Genomic DNA, 20,095 nt, shown 5'->3' with positions numbered 1-20,095 from the left:
TGTAAGGAATATCCCCCAACCCTATAAGCTCCTTCTATACCGTATCAATTATTGCCATTGTTTTAAAAATTATATATCATGATTTATTATCTTACATTATCTTATTAATTTATGTCATTTTATGTAAATAAGGCATACTTTAGATTTTTAGCACAAGAATTATGAGTACATAGATATTAATATGATTTTTTTAATATTGACTTTAATTTAAAGAAGAAAATCATCCAAGAATATTTAATAATTCAATATCTTATCGAATTTAATCTCGCGTCTAATTGTCGCTACAGTAACCAGAAATTTAATGATTCCATATTAGAAGTTTTTTTACCTTTTCAATGTTATGAAATGAAGCGGATCAAATATTTTTTTAAGCTAGAATATATATTCCCAATAACGAAACGTTGGTTATTTCTGGTCTAGACATCTGCATCTTTTCGAAAATACGTAAATAATAAATTGTTAATCTTTCCTTTCATTAAAAGAATTTCGTTATTTTTTTTACAAAAAAGGTTCGTCTTTTCTCAATTTTGAATTTAACATTTCCATGGACAAGAAAACAAGTAAAAAGTGAATCTTCACTGCGTGGAGAAAGTCTTATATTTTCACTTCAGAGAAAAGTAGTACTTTTCGTGGCTAAAAATGTAATCATTTTGTACATCGAAAAGTTAATTATGTCGATATTTAGAAAATTTAAGCTTTTCGAGAAATAGTGAAGATTCACTGTTACTTGTTTTCGCACAGAAGAAAGGTCAATGATTTCAAAACAAGAAAATTCAGAGAAAAGTTAACTTTTCGTCATATATCTTGCGTTAGAGAAGACAACTTTTCATGCAGTGAACAATTCACTGATTCAGTTTCAGAACAATAGAATTTTGAATTAAATCTCTTTGTTTTTCTGTTACAATTGTCAGCAAATCGATCAACTGTGAAAGGTCCATATCTTTTTGAAACGGTAATAAAACTCTTATTGTCTATTGACCAATCGTCTGTATCATTGTATTTACTATAGTGATCTGCAATTTGATTTTCCTCTCTAGGGACCCATGTAGGTTGCATAGAAATGTTGAATTTCATACAGTGGTAAAAGATTTCAAGAGCTAAAGATTGTAAGTGTGGTTTGGTACTTCCAACAGAAAGGATGTGACACGCGTTTTGATTATCGATGTTAATTTGGATATTTTCGTTTGCAAGTTTTGGACCGAAACTTTTTAAGACGTAATCTACCGCTGAAAGTTCTATGGCTGTGGAACTGGTTGCTTTTTCGAATTTGCTGAACTTTCCTACACAGATGACTTTGTTTAGACGCTCAGCGATAAAACCTCCATAGCCGAAATTGCTTGCATCTGTGAAGACCATTTTTGATGTGGTTGGATGTGGTTTGAAAGAGAAACCGTTTTTGGAATCAATGTTTTTGAGCCAAAATTTTAATTCGTTGAGGGCACCTTGAGACAGTGAAATTGGATGATACCATGATACGCGTGATTCGATCAGTTGATAAATGTATCGAGTAAAAAGCCTTACGATTGGACCGAGAGCAAGATGCATCGCTGCTAGTTGACCTGCAATTCGTGAAAGTTGCTTGGCTGAGCAAAAGGTTTGTTTTAGAACTAGTTTAATCCTTCTCAAAAGTTTATCGATTTTTTCTTTTGGTACGTGAAAGGTCATAGTTCTTGTATTTATGATAGTCCCTAGCCACTTTCCTATTTGCGTTGGAATCAATGAACTTTTTTCGAAGTTGACAAGCCATCCCCCGTTCTTTAAGTCTTCTAAAATTCTAAAGGCTATGGATTCAACGAACTGCAAAAACCTCTTCCCCCCACAAATACCATCGTCTATAAAAATTATACTTTTTAATCCCTTCTGATCTCCATTTTTTAATAAACGGTCTCATATTTTTTGTAAAAATGTAGCATGCCGAGCTTAGTCCGAATGGCAAAACATTAAATATGAAATACTTAGTTTGTCCGTCAGGAAAGAGCCAGTGAAAACCTAAATATTTTTTATGTTCAGGATGAATATCAACGTGGTGGTATCCAGAGGTCAAGTCGAAAGTGATAAAGAAATCGTCTTGGTCGAAAAGCTCTGCAAAAGTTTTCAGATCTTCGTATTTGAATTTTTGGTTATCAACAAATTGGTTAACGTGACGCAAGTCTAGTACCAAACGTAACTTGGAATTTCTTTCTGCAACTGTTAATGGATTACAACACTTGGGGATATCGGAAACTTCAGAAATACATCCTTTTGACAATAGCGATTTGATTGCGTCTTGGACGAAATTTGAATTATCGAGACTGGACTTGTTATTTTTGGCAAAAAATGCAGGTGGAACACTCTTAAATGTAATAAAATAGCCTTCGTCGATAATCTTTTGAATAAAATTTGAAACGTGTAAATTATTTTTCCAAAAATTTGAACATGTCTTTAGACGACCAAATACTGAAATTTCGTTACATTTTTCTTTAAAATCGTAATCCCTAGTGTCCTTTATTGAGGTCTGATCTTTTGACTGGGCAGTTGTACTGAAAGTGTCCTTCCTTCCCACAGTAATAACATGATCTGTCTTTGGGTGGGTATCTAGTAGAATAAAATGAGTTTGAAGTGTAATCTCTTGAGGAATCTCTTGAGCCATTTTGATCAAACTTTTTTCTGTAATTGAGCCTCCTACTTCTTGCTTCCTTTTTGTTTTGTTTGGCTTGTCTTCTCGATTTATTTAGTCTCTTTTCATCCTCAGAATCAGATGCTAAATTATCTGACTGATAGCATTTAATAACCTCCCAGCCATCCTCTTCCCTATCTGCTATTTGTATCAACTTTTGTCTTTTATAAATTTCTTTCATACCTTCTGAGGTGCTCTCTTTGGCCTTTGTAATGTCGTTTGCTTCTAAATTGCTGTTGATTTTTGACATAATCTTTTCCATGACTTTAGTATGCTTGTATTGATCAGAGTTAAATTTTTTCTTGAAAGTCGGCACTTGTTCTTGTCTTACTTTTTTGACGATTGTATCTGTTACATCGTCTTGCATGGATCTTTTGACTTCTTTCGTAGTTTCTTCCACGATCGTCCCTAAAGATTGAGCCAATGCATCTTTGATCGCTGTATTAATCTGTTCTGTAATAGACATTTTGTTGTGATAGATGATGCCTTTTTGATGATGAAAAACTGCACAGATGTTCAAGTGAGCCGAGGGCGATAATGAAAAATGCTACCATTTTTATTTACACACGCTACACATGACAAACTCGTTCCCAAACCGTAAGGAAATCCGTTTCCAACTCCCTTCGTCCGTCGGAAACTTCATTGCTTTAGAGTCTGAGAATGTTTTCGATTTTTTTTGGCTTTTTATATCTAAAGAAAGTTAGAAAATCTCATTCGGATCAAAATACAAGTAATTTCTGTTCTTCAAAAACTCTGTTCTTATATACTTTGTTCTTAAATATGTAAAAATTGTCTATCGCACCTTTTCTTTATTGGTCAATTTCAAATCTTCAATACGTTTCAAATATTTTTGTTCTTGTACTTCAGACGGTTGTAATTTCTCTAAGAAACGCAGATAATTGAAGCCGGTGTCGTCACTAAATTTACCATACACCAAATCCACTTCAGCAGGAGTTCCATTTAAACTCAAGTACGTCAAACATTGATGAAGTTGTGATCGAGTCACGTACCCTATATTGTGTCTATGTGAATGAAAAATAGAACTTCAGATCATGATTGCGTTTTAAAGGCTTGGGACACTCGTTAACTCGAACCTCTATATCTCGAATGCCTCCTTAACTCGAACATGGGTCCATTCAGGCAAGAAAGCCTTATACTACGTCTTCTTAAATTGGAGTTATGCTCAAACAAATCTGCGTTCCTCATGAGTCTTCGAGTTATGGAGCCTCGTCTGTAGTAAGAAGGTTTTATTCTGAAAAATTGGCTTAAGGATTGGGGACACGGGAAGTGTTTTTTTTTCGCGTTGGTGCAATGCAACATGCTCCATCTCACCAACACAGATAAAAAGTGCGTGCCCCATGGTTTCTTTTTTATTTCATGAGACAAAAAGTGAGGGAGACGGAGATACCCAAAAGACTCACTGATTTTGTCCCAGGGACAAAAGTGAAAGACACACAAATTTTATTTTAAGTGTTGTCGATTTCACTTTTATTGGTAGAAAGAAGAATGGGGTGGAGACACGAGAAAGCGTTTCAGGTTGGTGGGATAGAGCAAGTTGCATTGCAGTTTTTGATTGTAGTTCAAAAACCCACCTGTCAAAATCTTGGAAACAGGGTTTTGCTAAAATTCGCCGTTGGTTGGTTTTCCATCTCATTTTTTGCATAACGTCGTCAAGTTCCATTTGTTTGTCTTTGTTCACCGTGGTCCAGTCTGTTGCACCGGGTTTGGGCATGTGGTATGTTTCGGCTGGAGGTAGAACAGCAGTCGGCGTTTTCTCGAGGCCGCGTTGAGTGAAAACTAAAAGTTGAGGGTAGAGCAGTACGGTCAAGATTGAAACAGTCAACATTTTGTAAAATTAAATAGGCCGTAAAAAACGGATTTTCGTACCCTTTCTCTTTCATTATTTTAAGGAAAATGAACATTTCTTGCGATTAGCTTGGTATTTTTTCTGTTTTTTTTTTACACAATGATGATAAATGGTAATGTTTGAAATCTGGCAGAGGCCAATCTTCAAAAGAAATTTTATTTGGGCAAATTTTCGCGAGAAACAACATTTGCGAGGTGAAAAATGCGATTTATTCAAAAAACTTTCAAAGACATTCGCAAAAATCGAAAGTATATGTTCGCGAAAATTTGAACGCTTCATAAGAAGAAGACATTTTAGCCAGTACCCCACATACCTTTATCGATATCGGCGAAAAAAGAAATCCACCACACATTTCCTTTCCTGGTGTCATCAGCATATCGATCAATGATTGCCAAGATTTGGGTTTCCGTTAAATGTTGTTGACCCATTGCACTCAATCCCATCCGGAAACGGGAGGTTGGAATCGAGCCGTGACGTAATGGATCAAAATCTTGAATGAATTCTTCTACGCGGATTCGATTAACCAACACGTGATGACGGATTCGTTTTAGCAGCTCGTCTATATCCACTGAACTGATATCAGGTGATTCATCCGAGCTTTCCCCGTCACCCGTTTTCGAGGATGACCCAGTCCTGGCTCCACCACTCGACGACAGCGCCGTGGGACTACAATACTCGGCGTCAATAGCTTGAACAAAGGCATGGTGGTTGATATCTCCATAGGTAGGGTATTCAAATTTCTGACAAAGGATTTCAAGGTCACTATGGGGAATATTTAACCCCGACATGGCAGCATTTGCTTTTAATCTAAAACTTCTAGTTGAAGATTATCCAGATATTGGATTTGACGAGTCAGCAAAAAAAGGTAATTTGCTTTGGAGCCGACCTGATTTTGATAACACCCCTGTGTCACAAAGCGGCTTAGATCCCAAAGTTTCGTCCTCGGTTGGAAAAATAACCTACATTTTCAGTCCCATTAGGAAATTGACTTTGATTCCATACTCCCATTCGAAATTCAATTAAAAAAATTGCACTCCAAAATAGTCCAACGTGCGCAACGCGCTGGGCTCAACTTCAGTGGCTCCAAATTATTCATACAGGGAAGAACGGGGCTAATTATAAATAATACTCACTAATTATAAGGCTTTTAAGTATTTGTCGGGACTGAAATTCAGTCCCGCCATTAAATTAGCGGGACTGAAATACAGTCCCGCCGAGTATTTGGCGGGACTAAACTGCAAGTATATATATAGTAATTGGCGGGACTAAACTGCAAGTATATATATAGTAACTGAACAATAATTTTCCTTTTATTAGTTTAGTCCCTTTAAAAGAAGGATTGGCGGCTTGAACTTTGAAAACAGGGAAGAACGGGGCTAATTATAAATAATACTCACTAATTATAAGGCTTTTAAGTATTTGTCGGGACTGAAATTCAGTCCCGCCATTAAATTATCGGGACTGAAATACAGTCCCGCCGAGTATTTGGCGGGACTAAACTGCAAGTATATATATAGTAATTGGCGGAACTGAACTGCAAGTATATATAGTTTTTGCGGGACGGAATTATTTCCCGTTCTTTAAAAGGATTATACAAAGGGGTTATTCTAAAATACGGAAGATACACTGTCAAAATTTAAAATCCATTCCCAATTTTTCCCATTCTTTAAAAGCATTACAGAAAGGGGTTATTCTAATGAACGGAAGATACACTATTATATCTTATAGTCCATACCCAATTATTTCCCGTTCTTTAAAAGCATTATAGAAAGGCTATTCTAAAGAACGGAAGATACACTATTATAATTTATAGTGCATACTCAATTATTGCCCGTTCTTTAAAACCATTATACAAAGGGGTTATTCTAAAGAACGGAAGATACACTGTTATATCTTATAGTCCATACCCAATTATTTCCCGTTCTTTAAAAGCATTATAGAAAGGGGTTATTCTAAAGAACGGAAAATACACTATAAATATATCTGATTGTCCATACCCAATTATTGCCCGTTCTTTAAAAGCATTATAGAAAGGGGTTATTCTAAAGAACGGAAGATACACTGTTATATCTTATAGTCAATACCCAATTACTGCCCGTTCTTTAAAAGCATTATAGAAAGGGGTTATACTAAAGAACGGAAGATACACTATAGTATAAATATATCTGATTGTCCATACCCAATCATTGCCCGTTCTTTAAAAGCATTATAGAAAGGGTTATTCTAAAGAACGGAAGATACACTATTATATCTTATAGTGCATACTCAATTATTGCCCGTTCTTTAAAAGCATTATACAAAGGGTTTATCCTAAAGAACGGAAGATACACTGTTATATCTTATAGTCCATACCCAATTATTTCCCGTTCTTTAAAAGCATTATAGAAAGGGGTTATTCTAAAGAACGGAAGATACACTATAAATATATCTGATTGTCCATACCCAATTATTGCCCGTTCTTTAAAAGCATTATAGAAAGGGGTTATTCTAAAGAACGGAAGATACACTGTTATATCTTATAGTCAATACCCAATTGCTGCCCGTTCTTTAAAAGCATTATAGAAAGGGGTTATTCTAAAGAACGGAAGATACACTATAAATATATTTGATTGTCCATACCCAATTATTGCCCGTTCTTTAAAAGCATTATAGAAAGGGGTTATTCTAAAGAACGGAAGATACACTATTATATCTGATTGTCCATACCCAATTATTACCCGTTCTTTAAAAGCATTATAGAAAGGGGTTATTCTAAAGAACGGAAGATACACTATTATATCTTATAGTCGATACCCAATAACTGCCCGTTCTTTAAAATCATTATAGAAAGGGGTTATTCTAAAGAACGGAAGATACACTATTATATCTGATAGTCCATACCCAATTATTGCCCGTTCTTTAAAAGCATTATAGAAAGGGGTTATTCTAAAGAACGGAAGATACACTATTATATCTGATAGTCCATACCCAATTATTGCCCGTTCTTTAAAAGCATTATAGAAAGGGGTTATTCTAAAGAACGGAAGATACACTATTATATCTGATAGTGCATACTCAATTATTGCCCGTTCTTTAAAAGCATTATAGAAAGGGGTTATTTTAAAGAACGGAAGATACACTATTATATCTGATAGTCCATACCCAATTATTGAAAGTGCTGATTTACTGTCGTCCTCAATTGATCAGGAACTAGGCAAATCAAAAATGAATCGGTCCCGTTAATTTGACGTTTAGTTTAGCTTTATAGTGCACAGTGAAGGTTATCAAGAGTAATAGTAGCCATCAAATAATTTTATTTCTTTCCAATTTTTTCACAAATAAGATCATCAATTTAGATCTGAAAAAATCAGTCCCCCCGGGGGACTCAAGTGCAATTATGCCAAACTTTCCCACCGGGGCTGTGAGACAGGAGTGTTTGATAATCCACCATTCACTTTTATTTTTTGTGCATCGATACCTTTCAAAAGTGGCGGTGGTTCAGAAAATCTGATCATTTTGGAAAAGTCACCTAAAACCGTATAGAAGGATAAGTAAGATATTTAGAAGTGTAGAAAAATCTGAAAGAAAAAACTTTGAAAACTGCTATGCTTATGGTGTGTATTTGCAATGCCCAGGGGGTAAATTTGAGGCTTATCCAGGGGTTAAACAAGTTCCGAGAGGCGATGAATAGAAATATCCAGAGATCATGATTAACAAATTTTATTCTGGAAGAGCCAAATAGAGAAAACATAGTACTTTTTTAAATTAAAAATCAATAAATTTTTTATTCACAAATTTTTACCACAAAATAAAATTAACATTTTATACAACATTATCGATCAAAAAATTAATATTTTGAATAAAAATAAGATAAGAAAATATACAGAATAGAACTTTTCAGTGGACAAATTTAAGGGTGGTTCTTCGCCCTGTCATCCTTAGGCGCCCAAATGTTTATGGTATGTTGGGATCAAAGCATGCATAATTATTCAAAACATCACAAAATTGTGTGTAATTGAAATCATGTTTTCCACCTATCACAATATCAAATTTCTCATACAACACGTGGAACTCACGTGCGCTAACCAAGCTACCAAGCTCTAATTCGCTTAACACGCGATGAAGTTGTGAACGCGATACTGTACCGTTATGGACGCGATCGTAATCTTCGAAAAGCGGGAACAACTTAAATAAAAAAGGAAAAAAGGTTTTGAAAAGTGGCATGTGGCCAAAGCCCGGGTTACTAGGTTTACGGAGGGACGGGTATGTCCAAGCGAAAATTCGAAAATCGAGTCTTTGAGGAACTGAGTTTCGACGTTTTTGCTAACCTTTGAGAGACTATTTTCTAACTTTTAGCTCAAAATTACCAGATTTTATGACCCTTTCAGAGACTCAATTGCTAATTAATCGCTTTTGTACCCTTTGATACACTTTCGAAGGTTCAAAAAAGGAACCCTTATGGCTCGCACATATGCGGCACCGATTTTGCCCAAGTAACCCCCCCATCCCCGGGTGTCAAAGTCTTTTTGGGAAGGCCAGGCAGATTATGACACCTTTTAAGAGATTTTTAGCATTAGGCAACCCCTCTCTATGCGTTATTGGTAAAGAACACGGTAATGAAAATGGAGTTGGAAATATATCGACATAAAAGAACAGATGATAAGCCTTTTTGGCACCCGTTATTCACTTTTAATAAGGTCACTTATGCAATAAACCGCATTAAAACTTTGAGAAAGGCATTAAAATAAGGAAGATACACGTCAGGTTAAGTAAATTTTTGTTCTCATTCAATGATAAAGCGATATGAAATGAATATAATCTTTTCCAAAATAAAATAAATAAAATTCCACCCTCCCTAGTGGCATGAGTTTTAAATAAATAGATGACAAAAAATACCTGTATCCTTCGAATGCGAACACGATCTGCAAGGCGATGGAGAACAGCTTCCACCATCTCCTCTCCTTCAGGGAGGTCTTTGATAATGTTTAGATTAGGATCCGGTTTGAATGGCGTTGGAACGAGTGTTGGATTCATCTCAAGACCTATCGATAGGAAAAAAAATTCTTTGGTTTTCTTGATTGTAAACCTGAGGGTTATCTTGCAAGATTGAATTATATCGTCAAAAGAGAATTTTATCAATGTTGGTTCATTTTAAAAACGTAGGCTTCAAAGGTTTCAATGGGAGAAGTTTTAAGAGCAAGTAAAGAACATTTTTTGGCTTTGTGGACTCTAAAACACCCAATTTCTTAAGAAAATAGACAAAATTATTCACAAAATGGTGAAAGTAAGAACATGTTAAGAACATTTTCAGGCTTAAAACTCAAAAAGTTAAGAATATCTAAAGGCTTTCGAAAATTCTGGACGTTCTTATAAAAAGCGTTGGATTAATTTATATGATTACTATGTGGTTAATTACAAAAACAAGTCTATTCTAGGATACGCAGAATAAGAATACACTTTATAAGAATGTCCATGATGAAAATGGCCAAAAAATTAAGAATAATACTAAGAATATCACCATCATGGAATTTGGCTACTCAAGCTAAGAATGCCATTTTTAGGGCATTTTCAATTATAAATTGTCAATTATCCCCAAGTAAGGCTTACTCCTTTCACAAAAATGCCATTTTATGCTTGTATGTACTAAATGTTAAATCTAGTCTGAATCAAGATCCTAACCTAAGAATGCTGTAAGAATTTTTTAGGATGATTTTCCCAAAAAAGTTGAGAATATCTATGATGAAATGGATTTACACGATTCTTATAAAAAAGCGCAGTGGAACCTCTAATTAGCGGACACCATCGGGGAATCGGATTAGTGTCCGTTAATTAGAGGTGTCCGCCTTTTGGGTACCCTGAGTATCAGAGGTTAAGTTTTCAAAGAATATGTTAACCTCTGAAGACCAATAATAGAAATTTTATCGCGCATGTGTCAATCTAATCACTGCAGAAAAAATCAAAGATGAAGAGCAAATATTACCATATTAATGTCTAGCAGACTATATCAGTATGCAGTTTACTATTTACGAATTCCCCAGAAACCTCCAAGTGTAATTGAAATTAGTTTATTTCGAAAGAAATCTTTTACATGATCCCCAAATGTATAACAGTAATTAATAAACTTTTAATTATGGAAATGTCACTTTAATTGAATCGAAATAATATATAGACAGACTTTATGTTATGATTCTTTATCACCGACTCTTTTCAAAAAGCATTGATGACATTTGTGAGTTGTGTTTTCAACGACGGGAATAAAAGTATCAACTTTGAACTTCATCCAAGATCTTGGATGGTCGTCATGGTTACTTTTGTCTTCGTTGATTGCGCGCTGAATAGAATCTCGATTCGTCGGCACAGCATCAATATATGATTTTGACCTGTGCTATTCACGGTACCTTTTGGAGGGTTTTGAGTTTCAGGCTCAAATTTTGAAATTAAACTGTACTGCCGTACTAGGGGGTCGCAAACATGAAATTATGGTTTTAGGCATTTCCCTAAAGACATAGGAACATGAAAAGACTCGAGAAAAGTTCAAGAAAAGTCTAAAAATACTAAAAATAACAAAGTCAACTTTAGGGTTGGGAAAGACCTTGAAGAGCTGTAGTCGTCACGTCACTTCCATTATCTAAAAAAATGCTTGATTGTTTTTTGTTTTTGTTGTTAATTCTAACAACCTCAAGTCTGTTTTTTTAGCGAAGATAGAGAAGACCTCTCGTCATTGTTAAGTTCTTTTAAGTTAATCAGTCAATGTCAATGAAAATTAAGGCTTCGTGTGGTGTGGTTTCCTCCGGGTCAATTTCTTGAACCTCATCTTCACTTTCCAGGTCAGATTTTGGGTTTTTCTTCATTTCCAGATTCTTAATTCAAATACTCGCCAACACATTTACTCACGGAGCTTATTTTCCAGTCAACTTCATCGGAATCTATGTCAACTCGGTAAAGGAAAAACTGAATCTTTGTAAACAAAATTTGAAAAAAAAAACAAAAAAAATGCTTAAAATCACTTATTACTTGTATCTTAATGTCTGAAACTATGTTTTTCTTGGTGTCCGCTAATTGGAGGGAAAAAAAACAGGTTTTTGACCATTCTGTGCAAAAAATTTTGTCCGCTAAATGGAGGTGTCCGCTAATTGAGTGTCCGCTTTTTGGAGACTTTTTTTATAAGGATTTGACTAGGAAACGGCCGGGGAAAAATATTTTGTCTGCTAATCAGAGGTGTCCGCCTTTTAGAGTGTCCACTAATTGGAGGTTCTACTGTACTTGATTTCTCTAATGCCGAATGCTGGCACTGATAACCCAAGTGGGAGAGTCCTTCGGAAAAATGGGTATCTGGTAGTCTGGTATGTGCAAGCAATAAGGGTCCTTTTTACACCCTCGTTAATAGCGCCATCTAGCTTATCAAAAAGCTTTAACTGGACCCAATAGCGTGGTGGCAGGGGGTGGGCAGTGTCCCCCCCCCCAGCGGCCGATTTTTTTGGGGCGCCGAAATACAAAGGGGGAAAAAAGATGTCTTATATTACTAATTTCGGCGCCTCTTTGCTTTTTTGCACCTTAGAATTGGCAGTTTTCAACCAAAAAGAGAGAAAATACCCATACTCGCTTCGTATGCATAATTTTTACAAAGATATTTTTTTTAATAGGGGGCGCCAAAATCACAATCTTCAGAAATTGCCTCCCCAGTTTTCCCGAATTTTTGTAGACCCACCACGCTACTGACTGGACCCCGGGCTAGATGATACCGAAACACCGGTAATTTAATCACCAAAAACCACTGTTTAAGAGCAAATTATGATTTGGTTGGTATCGAGCTATTATCCCTAAATAAGATCTCATAAATATAAAGTCTGTTGAAAAAACATTGGTAGTCCAGACGTTTCATACATTGCTCTTTGGAGGAGAGAAGATATAATCAAAAGTAATACCTCGTTGAAAAGAGGTATAAGCGAGCATTTTAAGAAGATGATGAAATGAAGGTCAACAAATTTGAATTTATAATTTTCTGAAACTTAGAACTTCATCGATTTCAAATAAATTTTCAGATTTTTTGAATCTTTTTTGGATCAAAAATTATAGGGGGGTTTGTACTTTTACGGTGTGACGGGATTGGCCCTATTTTAGTACGGTATTACGGGATTTGACGAAAAAAGAGACGGGAAAACGGTATTTTAAAATCAGACGGTGACGGTATTTAGGTACATCTTTGTCCTGTACAAGCCGGTGTGACGGTGTTATTATTTTTTCAATTTTCGGGATTCCGGGATTCAGCAAAAATTTTGACGGGAAAACGGTAATTCGAACCCCTACAAAGCCCCCCCCCATTATAGCCCTCAAAACTATTTTCAGAAGTACGAAGCTATCAACACAAGTAATTTTTGTTATCTCCTCTTTCTTTCTCTCTAAACAAGATAAACAAACATTATAACCTCACAATACAAAAAAGGTAATCAAGCACTTTTTTATAAGAAACAAATTGATCTTGTATTCACATGTTTAATTAAAATTTAAGAACTTGAAAAAAATTACTCAATCTAAACTATTCGTTGAAATTTCATCCTGAAAATGTAAAATATGGGTCAAACTTGACCAGGCTTAAAGCGCGCCGTGCGTGAAAAAAACTTTAATTTCAGATTGTTCTTGTAGAAAATAATTATGCAACCCAAAAGAGAAAGTTGATATTTGTCAATAATCTTGTGGCTTTATAAAATGTCATGAGAAAGAAACGTGATACTTGAATGAATTTACGATGTTTTCGACTACATGAAAGAAAAACGTCTTATTGATGCATTTTTTGCAAGGAACTTGATTTTGTGAGGGAAAGAAATTTCGTTTTATTATTGATAGAAATTTGTGAATTTAAGAAATATATTTTTACTGGACATCGAATGGTTCATCCTGTCTTGAAAAGGTATTTCGATTTAATGATCCTTTTCCAAGGGGGAGGGGGGTACAAGTTTGGTACGAGAAGGTGCTCCCGAAATTTATTTTTGATCTCACTTTTAAAGGACATGGTATCACACGTTTTGTTTATTTTGAGAAATCGAGAAATTTTTTCGGGTGTTCATCGTTTTATTTGTTAAATGCCATTTTTAGAGCATTTTCAATTATAAATTGCCCATTACCCCCAAGGCTCACTTCCTTTCACAAAAATGCCATTTTATGCTTGAGACGTGTTATACATTTTCTGTTAGGCCAACTATTACTGAATCTGAAAAGGAAAAGAAGATTTTCACGTAGAATAGTATTTGTACCTTTGAGGACCTTTTTTCGGCTAACTCCAAACAAAAGAAAAGTGTCAATAATGCAATAATTTTTTCCCGCTCAAAAAATTTTTTGAAAAGTGTGGATTTGTGTGTTAAAAGTCCGAAGGGATATACAGGAGACTACTCCTAGATGGGAAATGAAGCAACTTCTTTCCCTTCCTAAACGCGTTACCCGCGTGGTTTTCACACAAACGCTAGATTGGAAGTAAAATATATCACCAGATTTTGAAAAATATGCAGCGTGAAGACAAGGAATGTTCTAGATTTAATCTATCATTCTAAATGCGGCGCAAATCTTAAGGCTTCACTTTTTCTTGCTTGAGAAAGGTTGATGATTCATCTCTAGCCTCTTCGGGGCTTTAAGCTCAATGGATCTTCGGTCCGTTAAGGCCAACATTGATTTCCAAACCCGAAAGGCTAGACTCGAGACTCCAGGATGGGAAATGAAGCCACTTATTTCCCATCCAGAACGCCCGGGCGTGGTTTTTACAAATTGAAAAGAGAAATCTATCGCTAGATTTAAAAAAATGCAGTCCTCAAAAACAAAAGAACCGTTCGATAATCTGTCGTCATGATTCAGCGCATTTTAGACGCGTTCTGGATGGGAAATAAATGTTTGTTTTTTTAATAAGAGTGATAGTGTTTGCTTACTCATCAATTTTGAGTTGAAAGTTTTTTCACATTGAATTGACACGGATGTGGAGCAACATCGGTCAGAAAGAAAGAGGAAAAGAAAAACATTTCTTTGCTTATATCAGCACAATATAAAAATAGGAAGACACTGTCCTGATATGAAATATGTGTCTGATATGAAACAGGAAAACTTATGTAAAAACAAAAACTTCAAGACTATAAAATAACAATAAAGTGGTTATCAGTTTTTGTTTTATTTATGTTCTGAATTGTTCTCGACAATGGGATTGTTACACTTTTTTTAAGAAACTAGTTTCACCAAGCAGCCTCAATGTTTCTTAAGAAATCGGCCTTTTGAGCCTTAAGCTTTTAGGCATTCTGAGCCTCATGTTTCTTAAAAGTGCGTTTCTTAAAAAAACAAACGTGTAATCGATTCTCTCCTTCCGTTGTAAACCCGTCCTTTGGGTACCTCTTGAGACAAAGGACTTAGCAAGGAGAAGATCAATTAATATTTACAAAGTGAACATTGCTTAATAGTGCAGAAAAACAGCATATGTATTTTTTCATAAGAATCTAATTTATAAGAACCTAATCAGACAAACTTTCTTTTTCTTCCTACAAACTCCTACAGAGACTGATGCGATCAATTTTCAGCCTTCTCAGATGCTAAAATTTGAAATGTTTCTACTTTTACAACCTTTACAGAACTAAAAGTTTCGCAACGTGACCAGTATTCCGAGCCAATTGAAAATGGATACTTCGAGAATGAAAAAACTTGATATTTTTGGATTCTTGGATTCTTCGGACCCTTCGCTTTTCTCCAAATTTTAGTCGAATCTAAGAGGAAGGTTTTAGATTTTCGCGATTTTTGAATCCTTTTAGAGAAAAACTTATGACTATGTTACCCTTTTGAAAGACTTAAGATGCCCTTAAGAACCTTAGTACCCTTATGGTTTGCACATACCCATTACAAGTTTTGTCTAAGTACCCCCCCCCGTGAGATTTTAAGACAAATTTGACAAAGCATAAAAGAAACTAAATAAACGTGTCCAGATTCTAGTACCAAAAAGGGCCCGAATGATGATGTCATCACTTAAATGGACAAAAGCTGATTTAAGTTAATTTAAAGGCATTATTGTCACGGTGTCACATACCAAATTTGAAAGTAAACGGAAAAGCCAATCACGAGATGTAGGTACCTGAAAAAAATCTCGAAATGACGTCATAAACCGTAAAACAATAATGACTGGTGACAAAAGCAGACAATGGAGCATCAGTTTTGCGACTACAGTACTCGTTACGAAAGTCTAGTACTCGTTACTTCCATTTAAGTACTCGTTACTTCCATTTAGCACTCGTTACTTCTCGTTACCTACTCGTTACTTCCATTTAAGTACTCGTTACTTCCATTTAAGCACTCGTTACTTCTCGTTACCTACTCCTTACTTCTCGTTCCATGTTTTAGTAACAACTTTTAACACCGGCCCTTATTCCGCCACAGCCTAATTTTGGGCTTACGCCAATTAGGGCCGTAAGTAACGCCAAAACTTGTAAAATTGCTATTCAGTTGAGGCCTGAATAGTAAGTATTAAGTAAAATTTGCATTAGAATGTCATCTTTCAGTATTAAACTGTTGAAAATTCCATTAAAAATCATTGATTTTCATGATGAAGTTTTGGATACAGAGTAAAATTATGAATAGTATTCATCCTTCAATCATGCCTAAAATCTTTTAAATTGAGAAAAGATGGTCAAAAAGTAACGCCGCTTTTAGGTAAAAACTGCAAAACTTTGGCCCTTATTACGCCACGAGCCCAAAAACAAAGCCAATAAGGGCCGGCGTAATAAGGGCCGATAAGGTAATACAATACATTACTCATACATATCTTCCATTTGTGAATTACATTTCCCGGGAATCACATTTAATCTTCGTTTCTTTCCCAGGTGAAGCAAGATGAATCGCTCCATTGAAAAGCTCATCAATGACATTCAATTCTGGTTGAGGCTCGCAACATTTTTACACGAGCCAATAAAGTTGTTCCTCATATGGATCTTACACAACCTTGGTAACGATCCATCGTACAATGGATTGCCACAAAATCCTCAACTACTTTTCCAAGAGCTCTCAACACCTGCCAATCAAAAGAAAATCAACAGATTGAAAGGAAAAGTTCTAAAACAAGACCAACTCGATCTCCTTCTACCTCCAAACGGGAACGCGACAGATTCAAGTACTTTCGACGTCACCTTATTATGCATACTCATACGAAACTTCACGACCATTCCAGCACCTATGAACGGTTGGAGCGACAAAAACCCTCCGGCACACGATTTAAGTATCGCAGCGTTCGTGATTCGTGCACGAGAGTGGCGTAACTTCGTGCATCACACAGACCCTGACAATATCACGCAAGCAATTTTCAATCAAAAATGGCTAGAAGGGGAACAAATTATCAACAACTTTGGATATACTTTCCCGACAGCACAACTTCAAACCCAATCTCTTGACCCGAGTCAGGATGCTGTCCTCAAATCGTTACAACAATACATAAACGAAATCAAAAAATTGAAAAGCCAAATTAAAACTATTCAAAAAAAGCCAGCAGGTATGAACTTACTTACACTTTTTTAATTAAGACCACTCTATAAATAACATAGGGCTTGGAGGGCCAAAATATTAAGAACAAGTTATAAGAACATTTTGAGGATTTGCAGACTCTAAAGCACCCCATTTCTTAAGAAAATGAACAAAAAATATCCACAAAATGGTAAAATAAGAAAATCTGAAAAAGTAATGAACATCCAAAAACGTGTATACCTTCAATTTTAAGAATCAGTAGGTCGTTAAAAGATAAAACGAACGTTATGGCATCGAATCCTGCTGATACATACAAAGGACTTACAAAAGTGAACAATTATCACTGTTGTCTTTCGCATTTGGTGGATGCTCCAATTTCAGCCCATATAATGCGCATGCGTAATTTATTGTTCTTTTAAACCGTTAGTGGTTCTTAGCGGCATGGAATTATTATAGACAATGGATTAACAACTGACTGATTTTTACTGATGGCTTAAGCTAACAGGATTAATGTAACTTTTGGATGAAAAGAGATGGTTACACGTTGATTTCTTCTTTTCAGAAAATTATTGCTATTCCCAAGGCAACACAGGAGAAGAGCCGTCAAACCTTTCGTATTTTGCACGAATTTTCTAATCCAACATCAGCTCGATCGGGGGGCACGATTATAAAGAGAGCATACACTGGGTACTTATTAGAGTTTAAAAATTACATAGTTAGAATGCGTGGGGGCTCACTAAACTAGCACTGGTGGTAGGCTTATTTTTTCTTTGAAAAATTCTTGTTAAAAAAAAAGTTAGTTTGTTTGATTTGTGGATAGTCAAGTCTGTGGGAAAGACATTTTTCGGGCGAGCCAAGTGAACAGTTTGTCCCTCGAGTAAAACCAAAAAATCGCTCCATTTGATGAGGTTGGGTGACCATCTTAGATCCTGTAACACAGCAACCTCGCAATCATCCAAACCGACCCAGCAATACTTCCCCTCGGTGGGGTTCATGAAACATCTAAAAATGTCCTCCAATGGGTTCAATAAAAAAGACTTTCCGCAATTTTTCGGTCCATGAAGAAAAACGTTAAAAATATTTTGCACGTCCAACGATGAGACATTCCCTCATTGCCTGAGCAAAAGAAAACACGTTGATGTTGTTGTTGTCCAGTATTTCTATGGCTGCCTCCAGCCACTTGCCATCACAATCTTCAACACAAGGCTTTTCCATGAAACTTAGAATAACATCCATCCTTGAAAGTTTTTTGCGCGCTGCAACCTCGGGTGCCCCTTCAAGACGCCAAACCATTTTTATTTGAGTCTCCAACATTATTTCGCTTTGACGAGCGATAAAATTATAAATATCAGGAAGACCCTCAACCTCACGTCTCTTTGCCTCGCCCAACAAATCTTCGATTGTTTTTAAATTGTTCCTTTTTATAAAGCGGGTAACGTCATCTTTGTTAACACGCGGTGTTTTATATTGTGTTGTTGGCGGTGGTCGCAGTGGGGTTTCCTTATCATGGTGAGCGGTAGTAGGATTGGGTTGGGTGGTGGTGGGGGTAACAGGTGGTGGGGCAGGTGCGGCTTTCTCCAGTTGCTTTGAAAGACGTCGACGCTTTGCATTCTGTGAAGAAGTCACAAATCCTTTAGTCGACTGCGGAGAGCGGCAACTGGCCAAGTCAGGGTGATCGGGACTGTGGACGACGCACTCAACCAGTTTTTCTTTGATAACATATCTGTAACCTCTCAAATAGCCTTGGGTTGTATACTGAAAGTTCACGTTAAAGCCCCATTTATCCTTGATATAATCGAACAGCGGTGACCACTTTCTCGGTTTTGAAAGATGCATGATGAGGTGGAAATGTTTTCCCCCATCAGCATGAGGCTCACGACAGGCAGCCCATTTTATAAGCTTTGCAGTGCTTTTCCCCTGTGCCAATGCCTCAAGAACAATTTCAGCAAAGCAATCAGTTGTGGGCACCCTAGCCAAGTCAGCTTGGCTGTAAGTTAATAAATAGGTACGTTTAGTATCCCTAGGTTCACAGGGAAGAGTCACATCTGCGTCAGCCATCTTGTTTTAAAAAATTTTAAAAACGAAAGTTGTGATTTCCCGCCAAAAAGTTTGTTTACATTTTCACTGGATTTAAAAATCGGGAAATCTCAATTCACTGGATGTGTAAATTTTTCAATTCAAAATGGCGGCAAAAACATGTGCGCTGGAGGCTTGCTGTGAGTTTACTACTAATTTAAGCTGATTTTATTGTATTTAGATCTTTTTGTTTACATTTTATTTTGCTAAGGAGTAGGGAATTCCCTTTTCAAATTTTTTTCTCAAATACAGACAATCAGTGCAATAATATTTGGCAGTAAACACTGATTTTTGATGTTAAAACTTATTTCCCCTCCCCCCAAGCTTCAATGGTTGAGTCTGCAGCCCTGTTGCCTTCTTCAACCATTGAAATTAGGGGGGAGGGGATTTAGGAGAGGGAAGTGAGTAAATTCAGTGTTTTTTGAGGGGCCAAATATTAGGAAAACCATTTCGGGGATTAAAAATCAATTGTTAATTACAAAACCATTTTATGTCATCACAATTCCAGAATCAGTCTTTGAACAAAATAAAGGAAGTCAGAATTGATTTAAGGTATAGAATTTTCATTCAGAAAGCTTTATGAAAACTATAACATATGACAGAATGTTGAAAAAGTTTACAAAAAAAAATCACTACAAAGTTTCTTTGGTTTGAAAGTCTCTTGACCACTAAAAGCAAAGAAAATGTTCAAGAAAGTAAGAATCAACACATGAAATCAATCTCCTCGCTTCAACCGCCATCTTGTATCTGTTTTGTTTTGAAAACGTTTGTTGTTTAAGGAGCGCGAAATCAGAAAATATATCTTTTTTAGCCAGTATCCGACTTTCGCAAGCTTTTCCCTCTCCAGACGGCAAAAAGTGTGTTACTGGTATAAAGCGCCGTTTCTACCAAAACGGACACACAGAAGGAAACACGGAAAAAAAATAGTGACACTCTCTTTAAAGGCCCCTCGCTAGCGCTGGGCCAAAAAAACATAAAATAACCCCAAAATTTGAAAAGAATTGGTCTATTGGACATGGTTTTCTGTTTGTTTTTCTCCAAAA

At 36.1% G+C, this 20,095-nt stretch overlaps 3 protein-coding genes across 3 annotated transcripts; all 3 read right to left on the bottom strand.

Moving 5' to 3' along the window:
• Nucleotides 1-1,789: 1,789 nt before the first annotated feature.
• Nucleotides 1,790-3,153, bottom strand: LOC136802126 (uncharacterized). Its single transcript, XM_067058845.1, has 2 exons — nt 2,840-3,153; nt 1,790-2,574 (listed from the first exon to the last, which is right to left on the bottom strand). The coding sequence occupies exons 1-2, from the start codon at nt 3,120-3,122 to the stop codon at nt 1,790-1,792; spliced, it is 1,068 nt and encodes a 355-aa protein (XP_066914946.1). The 5' UTR covers nt 3,123-3,153.
• A 296-nt stretch (nt 3,154-3,449) lies between these two features.
• On the bottom strand, nt 3,450-5,311 carry LOC136802125 (uncharacterized). Its single transcript, XM_067058844.1, has 3 exons — nt 4,837-5,311; nt 4,249-4,453; nt 3,450-3,678 (listed from the first exon to the last, which is right to left on the bottom strand). Exons 1-3 carry the CDS (start codon nt 5,309-5,311, stop codon nt 3,450-3,452), a joined length of 909 nt encoding a protein of 302 aa, XP_066914945.1.
• A 2,895-nt stretch (nt 5,312-8,206) lies between these two features.
• Nucleotides 8,207-9,578, bottom strand: LOC136802132 (uncharacterized). The gene is made up of 2 exons (XM_067058848.1): nt 9,399-9,578; nt 8,207-8,687 (listed from the first exon to the last, which is right to left on the bottom strand). The coding sequence occupies exons 1-2, from the start codon at nt 9,534-9,536 to the stop codon at nt 8,457-8,459; spliced, it is 369 nt and encodes a 122-aa protein (XP_066914949.1). The 5' UTR covers nt 9,537-9,578; the 3' UTR covers nt 8,207-8,456.
• Nucleotides 9,579-20,095: the final 10,517 nt, after the last annotated feature.

The sequence above is a fragment of the Clytia hemisphaerica genome, unplaced genomic scaffold (genome assembly GCF_902728285.1).
Source record: "Clytia hemisphaerica strain Z4C2 unplaced genomic scaffold, Clytia hemisphaerica genome assembly, whole genome shotgun sequence".
Classification (NCBI taxonomy): Eukaryota; Metazoa; Cnidaria; class Hydrozoa; order Leptothecata; family Clytiidae; genus Clytia; species Clytia hemisphaerica.
Note: the sequence above shows the minus strand (reverse complement) of the source record. Positions and strands in the feature narration are given on the sequence as shown.